This window comes from Schistocerca gregaria, chromosome 3 (assembly GCF_023897955.1).
Source record: "Schistocerca gregaria isolate iqSchGreg1 chromosome 3, iqSchGreg1.2, whole genome shotgun sequence".
NCBI classification, from domain to species: Eukaryota; Metazoa; Arthropoda; class Insecta; order Orthoptera; family Acrididae; genus Schistocerca; species Schistocerca gregaria.
The window spans coordinates 330,804,294-330,824,129 of NC_064922.1; the positions used below are offsets into that span (position 1 = coordinate 330,804,294).

General features: G+C 44.1%; 1 protein-coding gene across 10 annotated transcripts in view; it reads right to left on the minus strand.

The window, feature by feature from the left end:
• LOC126356198 (rab11 family-interacting protein 4) overlaps window positions 1-19,836 on the minus strand; it is an 895,205-nt gene that overhangs the window by 274,739 nt on the left and 600,630 nt on the right. For 8 of the 10 annotated variants that reach the window (XM_050006986.1, XM_050006989.1, XM_050006991.1 and 5 more), the window contains 2 exons: window positions 8,353-8,503; window positions 1,681-1,770 (listed from right to left, as the gene is read on the minus strand). In XM_050006986.1, coding sequence (XP_049862943.1) covers window positions 1,681-1,770; window positions 8,353-8,503 — 241 coding nt within the window. The remainder of the gene's footprint in view (window positions 1-1,680; window positions 1,771-8,352; window positions 8,504-19,836) is intronic. The other 2 variants (XM_050006995.1, XM_050006994.1) reach the window with 1 other exon arrangement.

Genomic DNA, 19,836 nt, shown 5'->3' on the forward strand with positions numbered 1-19,836 from the left:
GTCTCCCTCCAGCGACCTACCACGGCATCTTTGCTTCCATGCCACGACGCGTAGGCGCTGTTGTTGTTGTGGTGTTCAGTCCAAAGACTACTACATACTGTGCAACGTTCTTCATCTCCCAGTACCTACTGCAACCTACATCCTTCTCAATCTGTTTAGTGTATTCATCTCATGGTCTCCCTCTACCATTTTACCCTCCACGCTGCCCTCCAATACTAAATTGGTGATCCCTTGATGCCTCAGAACATGTCCTACCAACCGCTCCCTTCTTCTGGTCAAGTTGTACCACAAACTCCTCTTCTCCCCAATTCTATTCAATACCTCCTCATTAGTGATGTGATCTACCCACCTAATCTTCAGCATTCTTCTATAGTACCACATTTCGAAAGCTTCTATTCTCTTCTTGTCTAAACTATTTATCGTCCACGTTTCACTTCCATACATGACTACACTCCATACAAATACTTTCAGAAACGACTTCCTGACACTCAAATCTATACTCGATGTTAACAAATTTCTCTTCTTCAGAAACGCTTTCCTTGCCATTGCCAGTCTACATTTTATATCCTCTGTACTTCAACCATCATCAGTTATTTTGCTCCCCGTATAGCAAACCTCCTTTACTATTTTAAGCGACGCATTTCCTAATCTAATTCCTCCAGCATCACCCGATTTAATTCGATTACATTCCATTATTCTCGTTTTGCTTTTGTTAATGTTCATCTTATATCCTCCTTTCAAGACACTGTCCATTCCGTTCAGCTGCTCTTCCAAGTCCGTTGCTGTCTCTGACAGAATTACAATGTCATCGGCGAACCTCAAAGTTTTTATTTCATCTCCATGGATTTTAATTCCAACTCCGAATTTTTCTTTTGTTTCCCTTACTGCTTCCTCGATATACAGATTGAATAACATCGGGGATAGGCTAAAATGTTGTCTCACTTCCTTCCCAACCACCTCGACTTTTATATCTGCCATCTGCTTTCGGTACAAATTGTAAATAGGCTTTCGCTCCCTATATTTTACCCCTGCCACCTTCAGAATTTGAAAGAGAATATTGTAGTCAACATTGTCAAAACCTTTCTCTAAGTCTACAAATGCTAGAAACGTAGGTTTGCCTTCCCTTAATCTATTTTCTAAGAGAATTCGTAGGGTCAGTATTGCCTCACGTGTTCCACCATTACTACGGAATCCAAACTGATCTTCCTCGAGGTCGGCTTCCACCAGTTTTTCCGTTCATCTTTAAAGAATTAGTGTTAGTATTTTGCAGCCATGGCTTATTAAACTGATATTTCGGTAATTTTCACATCTGTTAATTCCTGCTTTCTTTGCGATTGGAATTATTATATTCATCTTGAAGTCGGAGCGTATTTCTCCCTGTCTCAACATCTTGCTCACTAGATGGTAGAGTTTTGTTAGGCTTATCCGTGTCAAAGATGGACATACCGGTTATTAGGTAGGAATGTTCTGGCTGATCGGTGTATGCGGGTATAGTAACGTCAAGTGTTGTCGCAGCTAGATAGGCGACTACTGTTTTCGCCTGAAACCGTTTGTGCTTCGCAGTTGACACCTGGCAACAGAGCTGTTAGCTGTCAGTGATCTACTTTCGCCGAGTCCACTATAGGATAGGTTTACTTATTGGACTTAATCTCGTAATTACAAAATGAGGAAACAGCTTACCTGGCCTGAGGCGCCTCGCCATCCAGCTCGAGGTCACCGCTCTCGCCGTAGCACTCGAAGCTCTCTCCGTCCGAAAGGCTCGAGCACTGGCTGCAAGTACAAACCAACACAACGACGCTAAAAACCAGCTGCAATGTCGTGTTATGCGTGGATCACAATAGCGAACTGTTAATAGATAGGCATGGAAGAGCGGCGACCTGTTCTTTCCTGCACTACCCCAGCGTAAACCGCCTCCGTGCCCGAGGTCGCTAATGCACGTCTGTGAGGCGGCGCTTGACCCGGGGATAAGCTGGTTTGAATCCTGGTGGTGGAAAAGATTTTCACTCCCAGCACTTGGCTGGCAAGGGGGGGGGGGGGAGAGAGGTGGGGCGTAATGATTCTGATTAGCAGACTTTCCGCCAGTTTCTTGGTTTAAATATCAAACTTCTTAGCAGGCAGGTGAGATTTGATGACGACCCGTCCGTCGGATGGGCACGTTACGCTTGGCGGCCCCGTTGGTGCTGTTCGCGAGGCGGATGCTACGTATGAGCCGGCACCAGGGTTCACCTTTCCCTTCTCATATCGTCTTCATCGTCTTCACCATACAACACAAACATTATACTACACTACACACACTTCGTCATACTTCAGATCGTTTATTGTGTATTGAACAGGGGACCTATAAACGACGGAGAGGCTTCGTCCCGCCATAGCTTTCACTGGTCCACAACCCCACAACAGGCCACAGCAGTCCACCCACCTCAACGTCGCTCCACACCGAACCCAGGGTTATTGTGCGTTTCGGCCTCCAGTGGACCCCCCGGAAACGTCTCACACGAGAAGAGTGTAAACCCAAATGTTTGCGTGGTAGAGTAGTTATGGTGTACACGTACGTGGAGACAGTGTTTGCGCAGCAATCGCCGACACAGTGTAACTGAGGCGGAATAAGGGAGCCAGCCCGCATTCGCCTTAAAAACCATCCACAGGCTGGCCGGCACACCGGACTTCGATATTAATCCGACGGGTGGATTCGTGCCGGGGACCGGCACGCCATCCCTCTCGGGAAGCAGCGCGTTAGACCACGCGGCTAGCCGGCCGGGCCTCTTCAGATTAATGGACATGTAACTCTAATGCACCTGATGATGGCAGCATGCTGCCGAAACGCATGATACTAATAAATATTAGAAGAAAGTGACACAAGCAGAAAGAATTAGTATACAAATACTGTAGTCACTCGGAAAACACGGTAATTTCCCTCAACTCCAAATTGAATTTAATCACATACGAAAATTTATAATTTCCTAATAGGAAACCAATACAAAACGACCAGATGTTGTCTTGAGGAAGGAAGTAAGGAAGTAAAGGCCGGCCGCGGTGGTCTCGCGGTTCTAGGCGCGCAGTCCGGAACCGTGTGACTGCTACGGTCGCAGGTTCGAATCCTGCCTCGGGCATGGATATGTGTGATGTCCTTAGGTTAGTTAAGTTTAAGTAGTTCTAAGTTCTAGGGGACTAATGACCACAGCAGTTGAGTCCCATAGTGCTCAGAGCCATTTGAACCATTTTTTTAAGGAAGTAAAGATTTTTTTCCGTAATATCTAACTCGAATGTCTTACAATAAGTGTTTCATGTCATGTAAGTGACTCACTGCACGATTACACAATGAGACTCTCACGGTCATTCGTCATTAATTACACTGCTTGCCACCCAATAGACAAACCAAGGAGGACCGGAGATATCACAGCCAAACTGATTTGCTATAACCGCTGCTACACGCCTCGGCAGTGAATCGAAGAGGCTCTGAATGTGTTATTGGGGTATAGGAATCCACGCTGATTCCACATGCCGCCGAAAGCTCATCTGGTGTAGCACTAAGTGGTGTATACCGGGCCAGTCGTTCCGCAGTCATCGGCTAGACATTTTCGACAGGCGAGAGATCGGGAGAACAGAGGCCAAGGGAGCAATGCAATACGATCGGCGGCGAGGAAGTCTTGAACACTGCGTGGCACGTGCGATCTCGCAGTCGCGCATTATCCTGGTCCATTGTGGCTGTCGGCAAACTCCGAAGATATGAGAGGACCACAGACTCCAACACTTCAGAGACGTAACGGTGGCCAGTTCGTGGACCGGCAATGCGCACTGGGGATTCCAATACCACTCCAAACCATAACATCGGGCGCAGGACCGTCGTGGCAAGGTATAAGGCGACCCTTAAACAATCTTCCAGCGCGATGTTTCCAGACCATCGTGGTGGTGCAGGCAGAATCGGTAAAAACAGCGTCGTTGCATTCGTTTGTCCACGTCCGTCGTTTTTCGCCCCGTTGCCGGCGCAAACGCATGTGGCGTTGACCCAGCAGCAACGGACGCCTAGCGGACAGTCCACTTTGCTGCAAGCGACGTCGACACGTACCCGCAGACACTGCTTGCTAAGCAACAGACCGAACTTGTTATGATAGGCTTCGTGATGTGGCAGAGCGACCCATCACTGCCATGAGCACAAATGCCTGTCACCACTTGGGTGACGTGAGTGCAGTCAGTTCCGCCGGTCCGTCACTCCCTCCTGCATTCGGCGGTTACTGATCCACATCACAGTTGCTCGTTTCCGTCCGCCACGATAACCGATTTCTCTAATGGATAATCCGCCTTCCCTATACACAACTATTCTTTCTCGGTCGTAATCCGAAACGTTCTCTAAAGACGCTTGCTTTCTTCGACGAGCTGCTTACGTAAAACAACCCCACAGAAGAACAACTCCAGTACGTCGACACGGCCCCCTGTTCCCCCTTTATACAGGTCGACTCACGAAGATATGCGCATATTTTAATATGTTATTCTACGAGTAAAACTAAACAAAAAAAGTTCATATAAACATACACTCCTGGAAATTGAAATAAGAACACCGTGAATTCATTGTCCCAGGAAGGGGAAACTTTATTGACACATTCCTGGATTCAGATACATCACATGATCACACTGACAGAACCACAGGCACATAGACACAGGCAACAGAGCATGCACAATGTCGGCACTAGTACAGTGTATATCCACCTTTCGCACCAATGCAGCCTGCTAATCTCCCATGGAGACGATCGTAGAGATGCTGGATGTAGTCCTGTGGAACGGCTTGCTATGCCGTTTCCACCTGGCGCCTCAGTTGGACCAGCGTTCGTGCTGGACGTGCAGACCGCGTGAGACGACGCTTCATCCAGTCCCAAACATCCTCAATGGGGGACATATCCGGAGATCTTGCTGGCCAGGGTAGTTGACTTACACCTTCTAGAGCACGTTGGGTGGCACGGGATACATGCGGACGTGCATTGTCCTGTTGGAACAGCAAGTTCCCTTGCCAGTCTAGGAATGGTAGAACGATGGGTTCGATGACGGTTTGGATCTACTGTGCACTATTCAGTGTCCCCTCGACGATCACCAGAGGTGTACGACCAGTGTAGCAGATCGCTCCCCACACCATGATGCCGGGTGTTCGCCCTGTGTGCCTCGGTCGTATGGAGGCCTGATTGTGGCGCTCACCTGCACAGCGCCAAACACGCATACGACTGTCATTGGCACCAAGGCAGAAGCGACTCTCATCGCTGAAGACGACACGTCTCCATTCGTCCCTCCATTCACGCCTGTCGCGACACCACTGGAGGCGGGCTGCACGATGTTGGGGCGTGAGCGGAAGACGGCCTAACGGTGTGCGGGACCGTAGCCCAGCTTCATGGAGACGGTTGCGAATGGTCCTCGCCGATACCCCAGGAGCAAGAGTGTCCCTAATTTGCTGGGAAGTGGCGGTGCGGTCCCCTACGGCACTGCGTAGGATCCTACGGTCTTGGCGTGCATCCGCGCGTCGCTGCGGTCCGGTCCCAGGTCGACGGGTACGTGCACCATCCGCCGACCACTGGCGACAACATCGATGTACTGTGGAGACCTCACGCCCCACGTGTTGAGCAATTCGGCGGTACGTCCACCCGGCCTCCCGCATGCCCACTATATGCCCTCGCTCAAAGTTCGTCAACTGCACATACGGTTCACGTCCACGCTGTCGCGGCATGCTACCAGTGTTAAAGACTGCGATGGAGCTCCGTATGCCACGGCAAACTGGCTGACACTGACGGTGGCGGTGCACAAATGCTGCGCAGCTAGCGCCATTCGATGGCCAACACCTCGGTTCCTGGTGAGTCCGCTGAGCCGTGCGTGTGATCATTGCTTGTACAGCCCTCTCGCAGTGTCCGGAGCAAGTATGGTGGGTCTGACACACCGGTGTCAATGTGTTCTTTTTTCCATTTCCAGGAGTGTAGTACCGTATGTGATTCAGTTGTGCAGCTACCACATTTTAACTCCTGAAGGGAGATGTCTGGAGGTGCAGCCAGACTAGAACATATACACTTGTGTTACAGAACCGAGGATAGACGGAGTATGGGTTCCTACTCGTCATCACATTGAACTCCAAACTGTTTTAAGCCGGTGAATATTTTGTGTATTGTAATTGCGAAACTGACTTAGTTTTCACGTATCTTTGATGACTGTTCTGGTGATGCTCTCAACGTAACTTCACCTAATTTGATAAGCGTATTATCTGTCTTTCGCTCCTTGTATTTTACTCCTGCCACCTTCAGAATTTGAAAGAGAGTATTCCAGCCAACATCGTCAAAAGCTTTCTCTAAGTCCAAAAATGCTAGAAACATAGGTTTGCTTTTCCTTAATCTTTCTTCTAAGATAAGTCTAAGGCTCATTAATGCATCACGTGTTCTAACATTTCTACGGAATCTAAACTGTCTTCCCCGAGGTCGGCTTCTACCAGTTTTTCCATTCGTCTGTAAAGAATTCGAGTTAGTATTTTATAGCTGTGACCTATTAAACTGATATTTCGGTAATTTTCACATCTTTGGATATTTACAATTTGTACAGAAACCAGATGGCAGTTATAAGAGTCGAGGGACATGAAAGGCAAGCAATGGTTGGGAAGGGAGTGAGAGAGGGTTGTAGCCTCTCTTCGATGTTATTCAATCTGTATATTGAGGAAACAGTAAAGGAAAGAAAAGAAAAGTTCGTAGTAGGTATTAAAATCCATGGAGAAGAAATAAAAACTTGTAATTCCGTCAGAGACAGCAAAGGACTTGGAAGAGGAGTTGAATGGAATGGACAGTGTCTTGAAAGGAGGATATAAGATGAACATCAACAAAAGCAAAACGACGATAATGGAATGTAGTCGAATTAAGTCGGGTGATGCTGCGGGAATTAGATTAGGAAATGAGGGGCTTGAAGTAGTAAATGAGTTTTGCTATTTGGGGAGCAAAATAACTGATTATGGTATAAGTAGAGAGGATATAAAATGTAGACTGGCAATGGCAAGGAAAGCGTTTCTGAAGAAGAGAAATTTGTTAACATCCAGTATAGATTTAAGTGTCAGGAAGTCATTTCTGAAAGTATTTGTATGGAGTGTATCCATGTATGGAAGTGAAACATGGACGATAAATACTTTGGACAAGAAGAGAATAGAAGCTTTTGAAATGTGGTGCCACAGAAGAATGCTGAAGATTAGATGGGTAGATCACGTAACTAATGAGGAGGTATTGAACAGAATTGGAGAGAAGAGAAATTTGTGGCACAACTTGACTAGAAGAAGGGATCCGTTGATAGGACATGTTCTGAGGCATCAAGGGATCACCAATTTAGTACTGGAGGGCAGCGTGGAGGGTAAAAATCGTAGAGGGAGACCAAGAGATGAATACACTAAGCAGATTCAGAAGGATGTAGGTTGCAGTAGGTACTGGGAGATGAAGAAGCTTGCACAAGATAGAGTAGCATGGAGAGCTGACTGAAGACCACAACAACAACATTTTCTGTCTGTATTTTAACTGAATATTGTAGGACAACCTCACGTTTATTTGAGATGTTCTTTCCTGAATAAACATAATTTAACGTAATTCTTTGTAATCTACATCAATTACTGGCATTAGAAGAGAACCCTTGACACAAAGTTGTTCATTTAACTTTTATTTATTTCTGTGTACTTTATTAACTCGCAGTTCATGCCATGCACCGACTATTCGACTGCAGGATCGCAGTTATAGGTTTTATTTGCAGCGAATCTGCTGCGGGGCGTGAGAGCAGAGACGCGTAGCTCGACCCTAAGACTACATCGAGGTTTTCTTTTTAAATCGTGCATCGTCCAAGTAGCTAAAGTGCGAGTAACCACAGGTTAGGGGTGCTATTTAGGAGAGTAACTACATTAGTAGTAGCCATTAGGTACAGTTGCAGAGTAGCATGGTAAGTTGCATCAAACCAGCCTTAGGATTGAAAGTCGTAAAGCAGTTACCTACTGTTATTCTAAAAGATAATATGAAATTTCATTGTAACTAGTGTATGGGAAATGACTTTAACAATACACAGATTGTTGGATGATTTTTACAACCTACAAAAGGGGCGTAATGGAGGTTGCCTGTATGAGGATCATGGGATGACAGCATGGAACGCCTTCTTCAGGACAATGTGCCAGCAAGAGCAGCCAGAAAAACAACAGTTTCCTAATCGTCAATGTACATCGCTTCGCGATACGTACTACAACGACAGAGTCACCAGAAAGAGCACATCGATAATGTGGCCTTTGGTTGACTCCGAGAACAGTCTTTCAATGTGGCTACGACCGCAGACGTCGCTCAGCGACTAGAAGGAACGCAAGCTGGCCGTGCTGACCTCTTTCCGTTGAGCTCCGGCGAGGTGCTGCCTCCGAGGGCGGAGTCGGCGTCGTCCGTGGAGGCGGGCGGCGTCGCGACGGCGAGGGGCGAGGCGTCGTCGTGGCTGGTCAGCAGGAAGCTGGGCGGCTCCACCATCCTGCCCTCGTCACCTGCAACAGCGCACGACGCGCTCGTCAGCGGGAGGCATGTGGTACTGGCCGGGTACGCGCGAAAAGTATTCCACGTTTCATTCGATTAAATCACTCAAATTACGAAATACGAACAGTTCTTATTGATACAGGCAACCATATACAACTGGCAGCACTGAGGAACAGGGACCTTTGAGCTGCACACAGTCTCTCCATTATAGCTTTCCCTCTCCAACCGAGACGAAGAATTACATTGGTAAAGAAAATTATTTATACTTTGAGAATGAGAGTATGTAGACTAATACTTCGTTGGCAGAATAAGAGGCTCGCCATTTCTAATTCATGACCGCCTGAATACAGGTGCGCCGACTTAACCCGCGTTTGGATATCGGACATCGTAACGAAATAATAACTGCAGGCTCTGTAACAGTAGCGATCTGAATGAGATGTAGAAAATGGCTCCTAGTTGTTTGTCTGCAAGCAGTTATTCCGGGAAGCGTTACGGGTGGCCGGCCGGAGTGGCCGTGCGGTTCTAGGCGCTACAGTCTGGAACCGAGCGACCGCTACGGTCGCAGGTTCGAATCCTCCCACAGGCATGGATGTGTGTGGTGTCCTTAGGTTAGTTAGGTTTAATTAGTTCTAAGTTCTAGGCGACTGATGACCTCAGAAGTTAAGTCGCATAGTGCTCAGAGCCATTTGAACCATTTTTTTTTTTTGTTGTTGAATTTTACCGCAGTTACTGTCATACATCACGTTTGTCTTCTCTGACCATGTGCATAAAGGATTAAAACTTTAAGCATCATTTGACGCACATAGGAAAAGAAATCAAGGTATCATTAAACCATGTAAAATTCATGTTTTAAACATAGGGTGCCATGCTCCGGTTCCCTCGAAACATGCAATAAAAACATGGATTAAAAATTCTGAAGAGACTGGATCTGATCAAAAGAAGAAACCAACAGTACGTCCTGAAGTGCCCGTAGTCAACAGTAAACCGAAGCTGCATACGTTTGAGTCTTACTGAGCCCACGGCGTTCAGCTCGTAAGCAAGCAGCTGCGGGAAGCGTCTCCCAACATCTACATCTACTCTGCAATTCACAATTAAGTGCCTGGCAGAGAGTTGATTGAACAATCTTCAAGCTGTTTCTCTACCGTTCCTTTCTCGAACGGCGCGCAAGAAAAAGGAGGACTTAAATATTTCTGTGTGACCTCTGGTTTCTCTTACCTTATTACGATGATTATTTCTTCCTAAGTGGATAGGCGCCAAAAAAATATTTTCACATTCTGAGGAGAAAGTTGGTGATCGAATTTCACGAGAACATCCTGCCGCGGGAAAAAACGCCTTTGTTTTATTATTCACCACCCCAATTCATGTATCATGTCCGAAGCAATCTATTCCCTTTTCCGCGATAGTACAAAACGTGCTGCTTTTCTTTGAACTTTATATGTCCTCCGTCTGTCCCATCTAAGGCGGATCCCACAGCGCACAGCAATATTCCAGAAGGTGGCGGACAATCGTGGTGTAAGCAGTCTCTTTAGTAGACCTGTTGCGCTTTATAAGTGCTTTCCCCACAAATTATCTATGTGGTCGTTCCAATTTAAGTTATTCGTTATTGTAATCGCCATGTACTTCAGTTTACAGCCTTTGGACTTGTATGATTTATCGTGCAACAGAAATTTAGCGGATTTCTTTTAGTACTCGCGTGGATGACTTCAGACTTTTCATTATTCACAGTCAATTGACACTTTTCGCACCAAACAGATATCTAAATCATTTTACAATATGTAATAAAATGGAACACCTATAGCCGTCCTTATGATGTCATTTATTACATGGCTACCAGTTTCGATGCTTCAGTTCACCATCTTCAGGCCTTACCTGGCGCTGAGGGGGCACAATCCATATACACGATTCATCAGTGGCCAACATCTATAACCACCTGTGACATAGTTGTTGTCTCCCCAACCTTCAACTATCTGGAGAAAAAAATCAAAACAGGATGGCTAAAACGTGGATGACAGATGAGACCAATATTCATCTCAGATGTTACGTGAATAAGCAGCAAATACCGTTACTGGGCAGACAGAAACCCTAATGAGGTGCATGAATGTCCTTTACACATCAGAAACGTCACAGTGTGGTGTACAGTATCGTCACACGGGGTCATCAGACGTAATTTTTCGAAAATGAAGAGCGGATCACAGTGACTGTCACTTCGTATCGGTATGTTGAGATGTTGCACTTTTTTGCTGCGTCTGCGTTGATCAGTATTCCACAACATCACAAAACCTGGTTTCAACAGGACGGTCTGACGTTGCACAACTGCAAGGCAGTCAATGGCAGCTGTGCGGGAACTGTTCGGTAACCGTGGCGTCTCAAGATAAGGCGTCATTTACAGGCCACCAAGATCACCAGATTTGTCTCTTTGTGATTTTTTCTTTTGGGTACACCTCAAGTCCAAGGACACTGGATAAACTGAAACGAAGAGCTCAAGACGAATTTCGTGGTATCCTATCTGAGATGTTGCACCACTCAAGAGCAGACTGGAAAAATTCATACGTGTAGGAGGGCACCATTTACAGGAAGTAGATAATTCGGATTACTGTCTCTTAAAAGGCAATTTGCAGTGGTCCGATTGCTGTAAATAAAATTTTTTTTTGAATGTTTTCTATTTTTTGGGTGTTTCAAAATTTCCCTTTTTCCAGTATCACTCTGTTCAGGGTCAGTCAGCAGAAGGATGAATATTCATATTTATGTGTGTCACTTTGTGTCGTTGTCAGAAAAATGAAGGGAGACATCCACGAAAATCGTGAGAAATTGATCGATCACAAGGCACCGTTTGGTGCACGAGGACCCCATAGTTTTATTTTCATTTTTGTTTTGTTTCTGAGTGGTCCTCCCTCAGGGACTCACTGTCCAAGAATATGACACTGCAGTGACACTTCAGTCGGATTAATATGACTGCGAAAGTAAATAGTCTCTCCATTTGAACTACCGTCGTTATAGGAGAGTGTCGTACGTTAATCTAATGTCAGATGATTTCCGTGCAATTATTTGGATTAAACATAGGCCTATTCTCGGTTTTCTTGCCGCATCAGATACTAATAAGAATTCAAGCTCCAAAGGACTTCCTCTTGATTATGGGGACGGAGGAAATTGTCGAAATCTCTCATATTCACTAAAATCGGACGTAGTAAGAAGATCGATAAAATTTTAGCCGACGATATCAGGGTAAGGCACTCCATTCCCACACAATTCCTTACGTCTCTACAGACATTACAGTTCATACGATTTGAATACGATTTGAATCTTCAATCTCCTCTCCTTCTTCCCTCCCTTCCACGTTTCCTCCTTGCAGAAACCTCTAGAAAGTGGCTGCTACGTGGTATTAGGAAATGCTGTCATATCTAATCCGCCGCACAGAGTTCACCAGAAAACGTGTTTGCGATTCTTGATTTCTGTCTACGTTGATGGTCGCTTAGGAAAAGCAGTTGCGGCATCTTACGTTGTGGGGATGTATTAACTCAATGCACTAAATTTTAGATTGCACTTAGATGTGATGGATCTTGTTATTGTTTTGCACGTCCTCGATTGACTATTTTTCTAATAAAGGGAAGAAGCTAGTTCAGTGCAGCCTCGGACTGAACAAACGCTTGGCGGATTCTTACATATAGATAACCAAGTAATAAAACCCCATCTTCCACAGAAATTTAATGAAACGAGCCAATTGCTTGTAATATCTCTTTATATTCTACTAATTATCCCTGCGCAATTCTATGAGTGAATTACGTTTCCTACTTGACCAGCTATATACTCGCAGAATCGATGCGAAAAGTAGTACAGTACTATTACTATTCCATGAGTGCATAATTACTCTTTGTAATACTCTCTCTGGCGTGTTGAGAGGACTTCTAGGAGCTTCTCCGTGCCGAATAGCCGCATTGAATAATTGTTATTTTGCTATCGAGATTACTGGAAGAAAGTGATTGAAAATATATTGTATGCTACTCAAGAAAATATATACTGAGCATTTACATCAAAGGTGTGTGAGGAAGTTCATTATATACGTATACTCCAATTGGAAATTTGCACGGAGGTGTCGTTTCGTTGGTAATCAGAAGGGAACCTCCGATGAATTGGAAACCAACCTGCAATTATTAGATCCAAGAGCTAATATTTCATCGGATAATTAAACTCTATCAAAGCAAACTTTCCGCTTGATCTGAGGTTTCCCGACTGACTACGCAACGCAAGAAAACCAAGACACTTCATTTACACAGGATTGTAGATCGCTTCGAATCATCGAGACTGCGGACAAGGAGAGTCATCGTCCAATTCTGATTAAACAAGTAGAGCTTAATTATAACTTTCTCGAGCGACTGTGATGACTGTGATATGGCGGCTTATGAATGAGACCATTAATAAAATACTAATAACTAATTTTTCTCCTCACCAGCAACCAGTATAAACACAATATTAATTAAAATTATATGCTAATCGCAAAAAGCTGCGGTACGAGTCAGGAATAACACCTGAATATAGAAATTGGGAAGAAGAGACTCGCGCGTAACGGGTCTTATGGGGCTTCGTCGAAAATACGTTTACTGGAGATCTCAGAGAATAACTCATCATCATAGGGCTGAAGAAGGGTCTCGCCTTATCCGTCTGTCAGGATAGTGCCAACTCATCGTCAACGCAGTGGGCAGAAATAAATGGTGACAGTTTAATAGTGCTTGTTTTCCTTGGTGGGCGGACAATTGCTCCTCTCCTACACAGATTTCTTAAGAACCCGTTGATGAAGTATTGGAATGTGTTAGACGAGGTACAGAATTTCATTTATGCATGAAGTCGTATTTTAGACACGTTGTAATGAATGTCTTGAGAGAGTAATTTTTAATATATAATAGCCGGCCGTTGTGGCCGAGAGGTTCTAGGCGTTTCAGTCCGGAGCCAAGCTGCTGCTGCGGTCGCAGGTTCGCTTCCTGGCTCAGGCATGCTTCAAAAAATGGTTCAAATGGCTCCAAGCACTATGGGACTTAACATCTGAGGTCATCAATCCCCTAGAACATAGAACTGCTTAAACCTAACTAACCTAAGGATATCACACATTTCCATGCCCGAGGCAGGATTCGAACCTGTGACTGTAGCGGTCGCGCGGTTCCAGACTGTTTCGCCTAGAACCGCTCGGCCACAACGCCCGGCACCTCGGGCATGGACGTGTGTGATGATCTTAGGTTAGTTAGGTTTAAGTAGTTCTAAGTCTAGGCGAATGATGACCTCAGATGTTATGTCCCATAATGTTCAGAACCATTTGAACCATTTTTAATATGTAATAAGTAGACCGCACGGTCCACCCGAAAAGCCTACGCGTTTCCCTTAGATTGTTATTTGAGAGACACCGTGAGCATATAAAGACAGATTTCAGTGAACCTGAAGAACATGTACTGGTTTTCGAATGCGGGAGTCTTCAAGACAATGACTAGATATTTCCATTCAAACGGAAGGTAGTCATTTTGAAAATTTTCTGCAACGATAATTGTCTTTATTGTTCCTGCGGCAGCACGAGAGCGATAACCCGGAAACTTAGGAAACTGGTGACATGTCGTTGTACACAGAGGTGACAGAACTCATGGAACAGCAATATGCACATACGTAGATGGTGGCAGAATAGAGTACACAAGGCATAAAAGGAGAGAGCTTTGGCTCTTTATTTTTGTACTCAGATGATTCATTTGAATTGGGTTTCCGACGTGCTTTTGGCCGCACGACGGGAATTAACAGACTTTGAACGCGAAATGTTAGTTGGAGCTAGACATATGAGACATTCCATTTTGGAAATCGTTAGGGAATTCTGAATTTCGAGATCCACAGTTTCAAAAGCGTGCCGAGAATACCAAATTTCAGACATTACCTCTCGGCACGCGGACAACACAGTGGCCGACGGCAATGACTTAACGACCAAGAGCAGCGGCGTTTGCGTCGAGTTTTTAGTTCTAACACACAAGAAACACTGCGTGAAATGACTGCGGAAATCAACGTGGGATGTACGACGAACGTATCCATTAGGACAATGCGGAAATTTGGCGTTAACGGCTATGGCAGCAGACGACCGAAGCGAGTGCCTTTCCTAACAGCACGACGTGGCCTGCAGCGCCTCTCCTGGGTCGTGACCGCATCGGCTGGACCGTAAGACGACTGGAAAACCGTGGCCTAGTAAGATGAGTCCCGATTTCAGTTGGTTGGACGACCAAGAACGAAGTGCTCGTATTAAAAAGGGCGTAAGACAAGGATGTAGCCTTCCGCACCTACTGTTCAATCTGTACGTCGAGGGAGCAATGATGGAAATAAAAGAAAGGTTCAGGAGCGGAATTAAAATTCAGGGTGAAAGATATCAATGATACATTGCTATGCTGAGCCAAAGTGAAGAAGAATTACATGATCTGCTGAACGGAATGAACAGTGTATTGAGTACACAGTACGGATTGAGAGTAAATCGAAGAAAGAAGAAGGCAATGAGAAGTAGTAGAAATGAGAACAGCGAGAAACTTAACATCAGGATTGATGGTCACGAAGTAGATGAAGTTAATGAATCTGCTACCTAGGCAGTGAAATAACCAATGACGGACGGAGCAAGGAGGACATCAAAAGCAGACTAGCTATGACAAAAAAGGCATTCCTGGCGAAGAGAAGTCTACTAATATCAAATATCGGCCTTAATTTCAGGAAGAAATTTCTGAGAACTTAAGTCTGAAGTATAGTATTGTGTGTTAGTGAAACATGGACTGCGGGAAAACCGCAATAGAAGAGAATCGAAGCATTTGAGATGTGGTGCTACAGACGAATGTTGAAAATTAGGTGGACTGATAAGGTAATGAATGAGGAGGTTTTACACAGAATCGGAGAGGAAACGAATATGTGGAAAACACTTATAAAGAGAAGGGACAGGAAGATAGAGCATCTGTTAAGACATGAGGGAATGACTTCCATGGTACTAGAGGGAGCTGTAGAGGGCAAAAACTGTAGGGGAAGACAGAGACTGGAATATATCCAGCATATAACTGAGGACGTAGGTTGCAAGTGCTACTCTGAGATGAAGAGGTTGGCACAGGATAGGAATTAGTGGCGGTCCGCAAGAAAGAAAGACCCCACGACGTCATTGACCCATGTTTTTAACAAAGCACTGTGCAATCTGGTTGTGACCCCAAAATGGTGTGGCTGTTTTTATATGAAATGTACTGGATCCTGGGTCCTCCGGTTCAATTGAACCGATCACTGACTGGAAATGGTTATATCTGGCTAATTGGAGACAATTTTAAACTGCATTAGACATAGTATCGTTTACGTATACAAATAAATTCCTCCCGAAAGCAACTTGTTGATACATGGATCACGTTACAACTGCGACCTCAGTTAATCTGATTGCGGAAATAATGAAGCTATTTTATTTTCTCTCTTAAGTTCCATCTGTTTGCTGTGACAGTGCTACGCACATCTTATACCTCTGATCGTTCCCTCGATATACAGAGTTTATTTTGTATCTGTTTCATAGTATAAACTAAGTGACCCGTTGATTCTCACACAACCCTGATCTGTCACTGATACATAATATAGTAATGAAGAAAGAAGTAAAGGCATGTATTTATTAATAAAAGGCTTTCCAGTTCGAAAAGTACTAACAGATATTAGTTCCACTCTAAAAAAAATCTATGTCATTGTATACAATATGCTTAACTGTAAAGAAAAATAACAACCAGTATTTGTCTTCGTCAAATTAATTTTATTTTTGAGACTCCTGTGTCTTACAAAGCTTTCAGCACTTATAACGTGCTCACTGTTTACCTTTTGGCTACATGTGTCTTTAGCATAAACAAAAATAGCACTTTATTTGCGGACTTGTGAAAACGCCCCTTATAATTGTCCATGTGGAAAAACAGGTTTTGGTAAATAGTCATGCCATTTGAAGAGTCTAACGCTGTGCTTTATTAATGCTCATAGTGATGGCTACTTGTATTGGAAAGTTTTTTCTTATTAGTCGGAAGGTGTGAAGTTCATGCGCGGATGTGCACAATTTTATCGGAGTCAATTAATTTAGCAGTGATGGCATACTCTCCTAAGTGAATTACCACTAATCTTGCACCATTGATTAATCCCTGATTAGTATTAACATTTCCAATTAGCATGATAAAAGCATTTTTCTTTAAAAGCATTGAATCGGTCTCGTTCGCGACTGCGCTGAGCTTCTCAGTCTTGCTGAGGTCGAAGTTGTCTTTGTTCATCACTTTGTGTGGCATTTATTCTTCTGGGGTTTGGGAAACGTTGCAGTCGTGTGGACAGCCCTCTGGTTGGGGATATCCCTCTTCGTCTGCATGCTGTGTCTCGTAGGGTGCTCATGCTGAACACTGAAGTAATTCAGTTTATTCGTGCAGTACACAACGCTCCCTTAAAGAAAGTAATCTCCAACCGCAGATGTGCATAATGGTAAAATTATGTTGTCAGTATACGACGCCCCCTAAATTCTTACATAGATCTTATGACCGTAATCGCGTGATAGACTACGTTTGCGTAAATAATCTAAAAAACTCTCAACAGCTGTCGTTCATGTTAGACTGCTTGTCAATAGAAGACAACTTTTACACAGTTATATAAAAGATGTTTTTAAAACAAAGCTTTTTAACGAAATAATAGCTTTAAACTATGTGCATTTTTCGCCGTTAGTAGTGAAGGAGATCTTTAAAATATGTCTCAACCATTAGTTTCGATTAAGTAGTAGTAAGTAGATGATGTGGTCACCGAAAAAACACCCGTTGAGAATAATATATTTGATGATAATTATCTCTGCTCAGTGTTGTCAGAAAAATACATGTTGGTCACCGGCAACACTATGTCCAAAATCGGCAACACGGGGCTGTTTCGCTTATTTACAAATTCAGCCGGATAAGCGAAATGAAGCTTTTAATCTCCGTAACAGTGCAAATATTCTGTAAACACTAACGGAGATGAAAAAAAAATGATGATAGCGAACATATCATCAGGTACACGTAACAGACGCGATGTAAATATTCACATGAATTAAGTGATGGAATGTATATAATGAGTGCACCACTACAATTAAAAACGCTGAACATTGTACTTGTTAGGCAGCAAACAACTCCGTTACACGGGTGGCCTGAGGCAGAGGTCTTTCATACTCTTTAACAGCTTAGGAAGTTACTACTAAAAAATTCAGATCATACTGATGACGATCAGACTTTCTGACTGAACGCTTGCGATGTATAAAAGATACCCCAACGCTCTCCAGTGGCCAACAGCAGAACTACTCGACGACAGCGCCTCCCACGGTTCGCTGCAGTAGCTTTTGGGGCTGCACAGCTCTCGTTGGTCGGCACGCAACAGCGGGCCTTAGATAACGGTATTTGAATATTCCAGCGCGGATCGACCGAACGACGATTTCTTTTGTCACAAGGGCTATTCTCAGGATATAATTACGCCGTACAGCGGTTCATCAATAGCAAGACAGCCCTGACCAGAGTTGTGGTAGGTTACGCTTTTCTAACGGTGGCAAGCGAACTTATGCACACATAGAACAGTCGTTTCTAAGAGACATTAACAAATTTTCTAGGTAAACTGTCGCCTGCGGTGACGCATTGGATTAGACATTGTACTCACAGTTACCCCAACGCCAGTAAAGTGAAAAGTTCCTTGAAAAGGACTCGACTGATTTCCTTTCCCAATAGGATTTTGCGCTCCGTCGCTAATTACCTCTTCGTCTACTGAATGTCTCCAAAAGTTTAAGAAATTTGTATTTTGTGCAAATGACCATAAGCAAGGTGCCATCCCGTCCGTCCTTCCTGAGTGAGTTTATTTTTGGTGAACGTGTTCTCACGGTTGAGTTTCCGTGAGTTTGTGGCATTGTCAATTTGTAATGGCTAACCGAAAAAAAAATCGTATCTGTTCAGATATACGTTTTAAGCTGAGTAAACCATTGTGAAACCACAAAATAGAACGAAATGTTATAGCACACGTTTGATAACTGTGCTTTAGGGGTAAAGGCTAGTTAAGCTTATTCAACAAATCTGGATACTGACTGATGATTATAAGTGGGATTGCTGTCAACGTCCATCGCCCAGAATGTATCGAGAAAGTGGTGGATCTGACTGCGGAGTCTTAGACCATCCAAAATTCTGTAACAACTACTAACCAACAACTTTGACAGAAGAAGTGAGCATGAAGGGAAGTGCGACGAATTCGTTCACTAGATTTTTTCCCTGTTTTGATCCATACTATTGCCTCTGAAACTTGCCAGCACTACAGTCTTAGGAAGAGCAGTAAAGGTAAATGTATTCCACTCTCAGAGGTATCAGAACGATTTTCGATTATAGGTGCCGATTCGATTGTTTCCAGATCAGGATCCGTTACCTCACATTCAGACATCTGCCCTTCTGTATCATCCCTTAAATTTTTGTAACATCATCACGATATCACCCAGTACGTCAAATGTGCACCCCACTGCCTACATTCGATTACTGTTTCGACGAGCAGGTGTGGGGTCAGGCTCTGAAAATCCAATAGCTTGATTCCAAGGGCAGGGCTGTTACTAGTATTAACTGACGAAGTTACAACTGTACTTTGCATCGAAAATATCCTGTGGCTACTGCTATTTTATCTACAGTGGATTTCCCACGTCTCTACACTCGCAGACACCTCTGCCTGGGGTTGAGTCGTAAGGCCCGTGTTATACTATCACTTTTATAAAAGTTAGGACCACGTTCTGACTTTTATAAACGACGAGTAACCCCCCCCCCCCCTCCACACCCCCTACCCACCGACTCCCGATTCTTTAAAGAATCGAACGCACTAATCAGCGTTAAATGTATCATTAGAAATGAGTTAAGGTGTACATAATCTTAAGCTTGTTAGCGAGAAAATATTTAGGAGAGGTTTGAAACTGTGTTTAAAGTTTCCTGGAAGCGCTCAGTGGTGTCATTATCAAACAGTGAATGAGTATAGTCTGGGTAATACGCACGCTTTTTTAAGGAAAAGCCAACTTTCCAACCTTGTCGATGGTAGTCGCGTATTATCTTCTGAAATATGTGTTGTACAATGGTATAATTTTGCAGATACATTCAGTGCTGTATGTGAATACTGCCTTCAAAATGTGTTAGTATTAAAGAAATTATAAATTAAAGCGTCGTGCCTGATGCTGGCCTTTGGATAAGCAACGAAAATATAGTAAGCGATAAACTTTTCTCCTTTAATCATTTTGTTGGAAGGTGTCACCGAAAAAATTTCGTAAAGAATTGAAATTGTGTATAAAGTTTGTTGGAAATCGCTAAGAGGTTCAAATGGTTCAAAT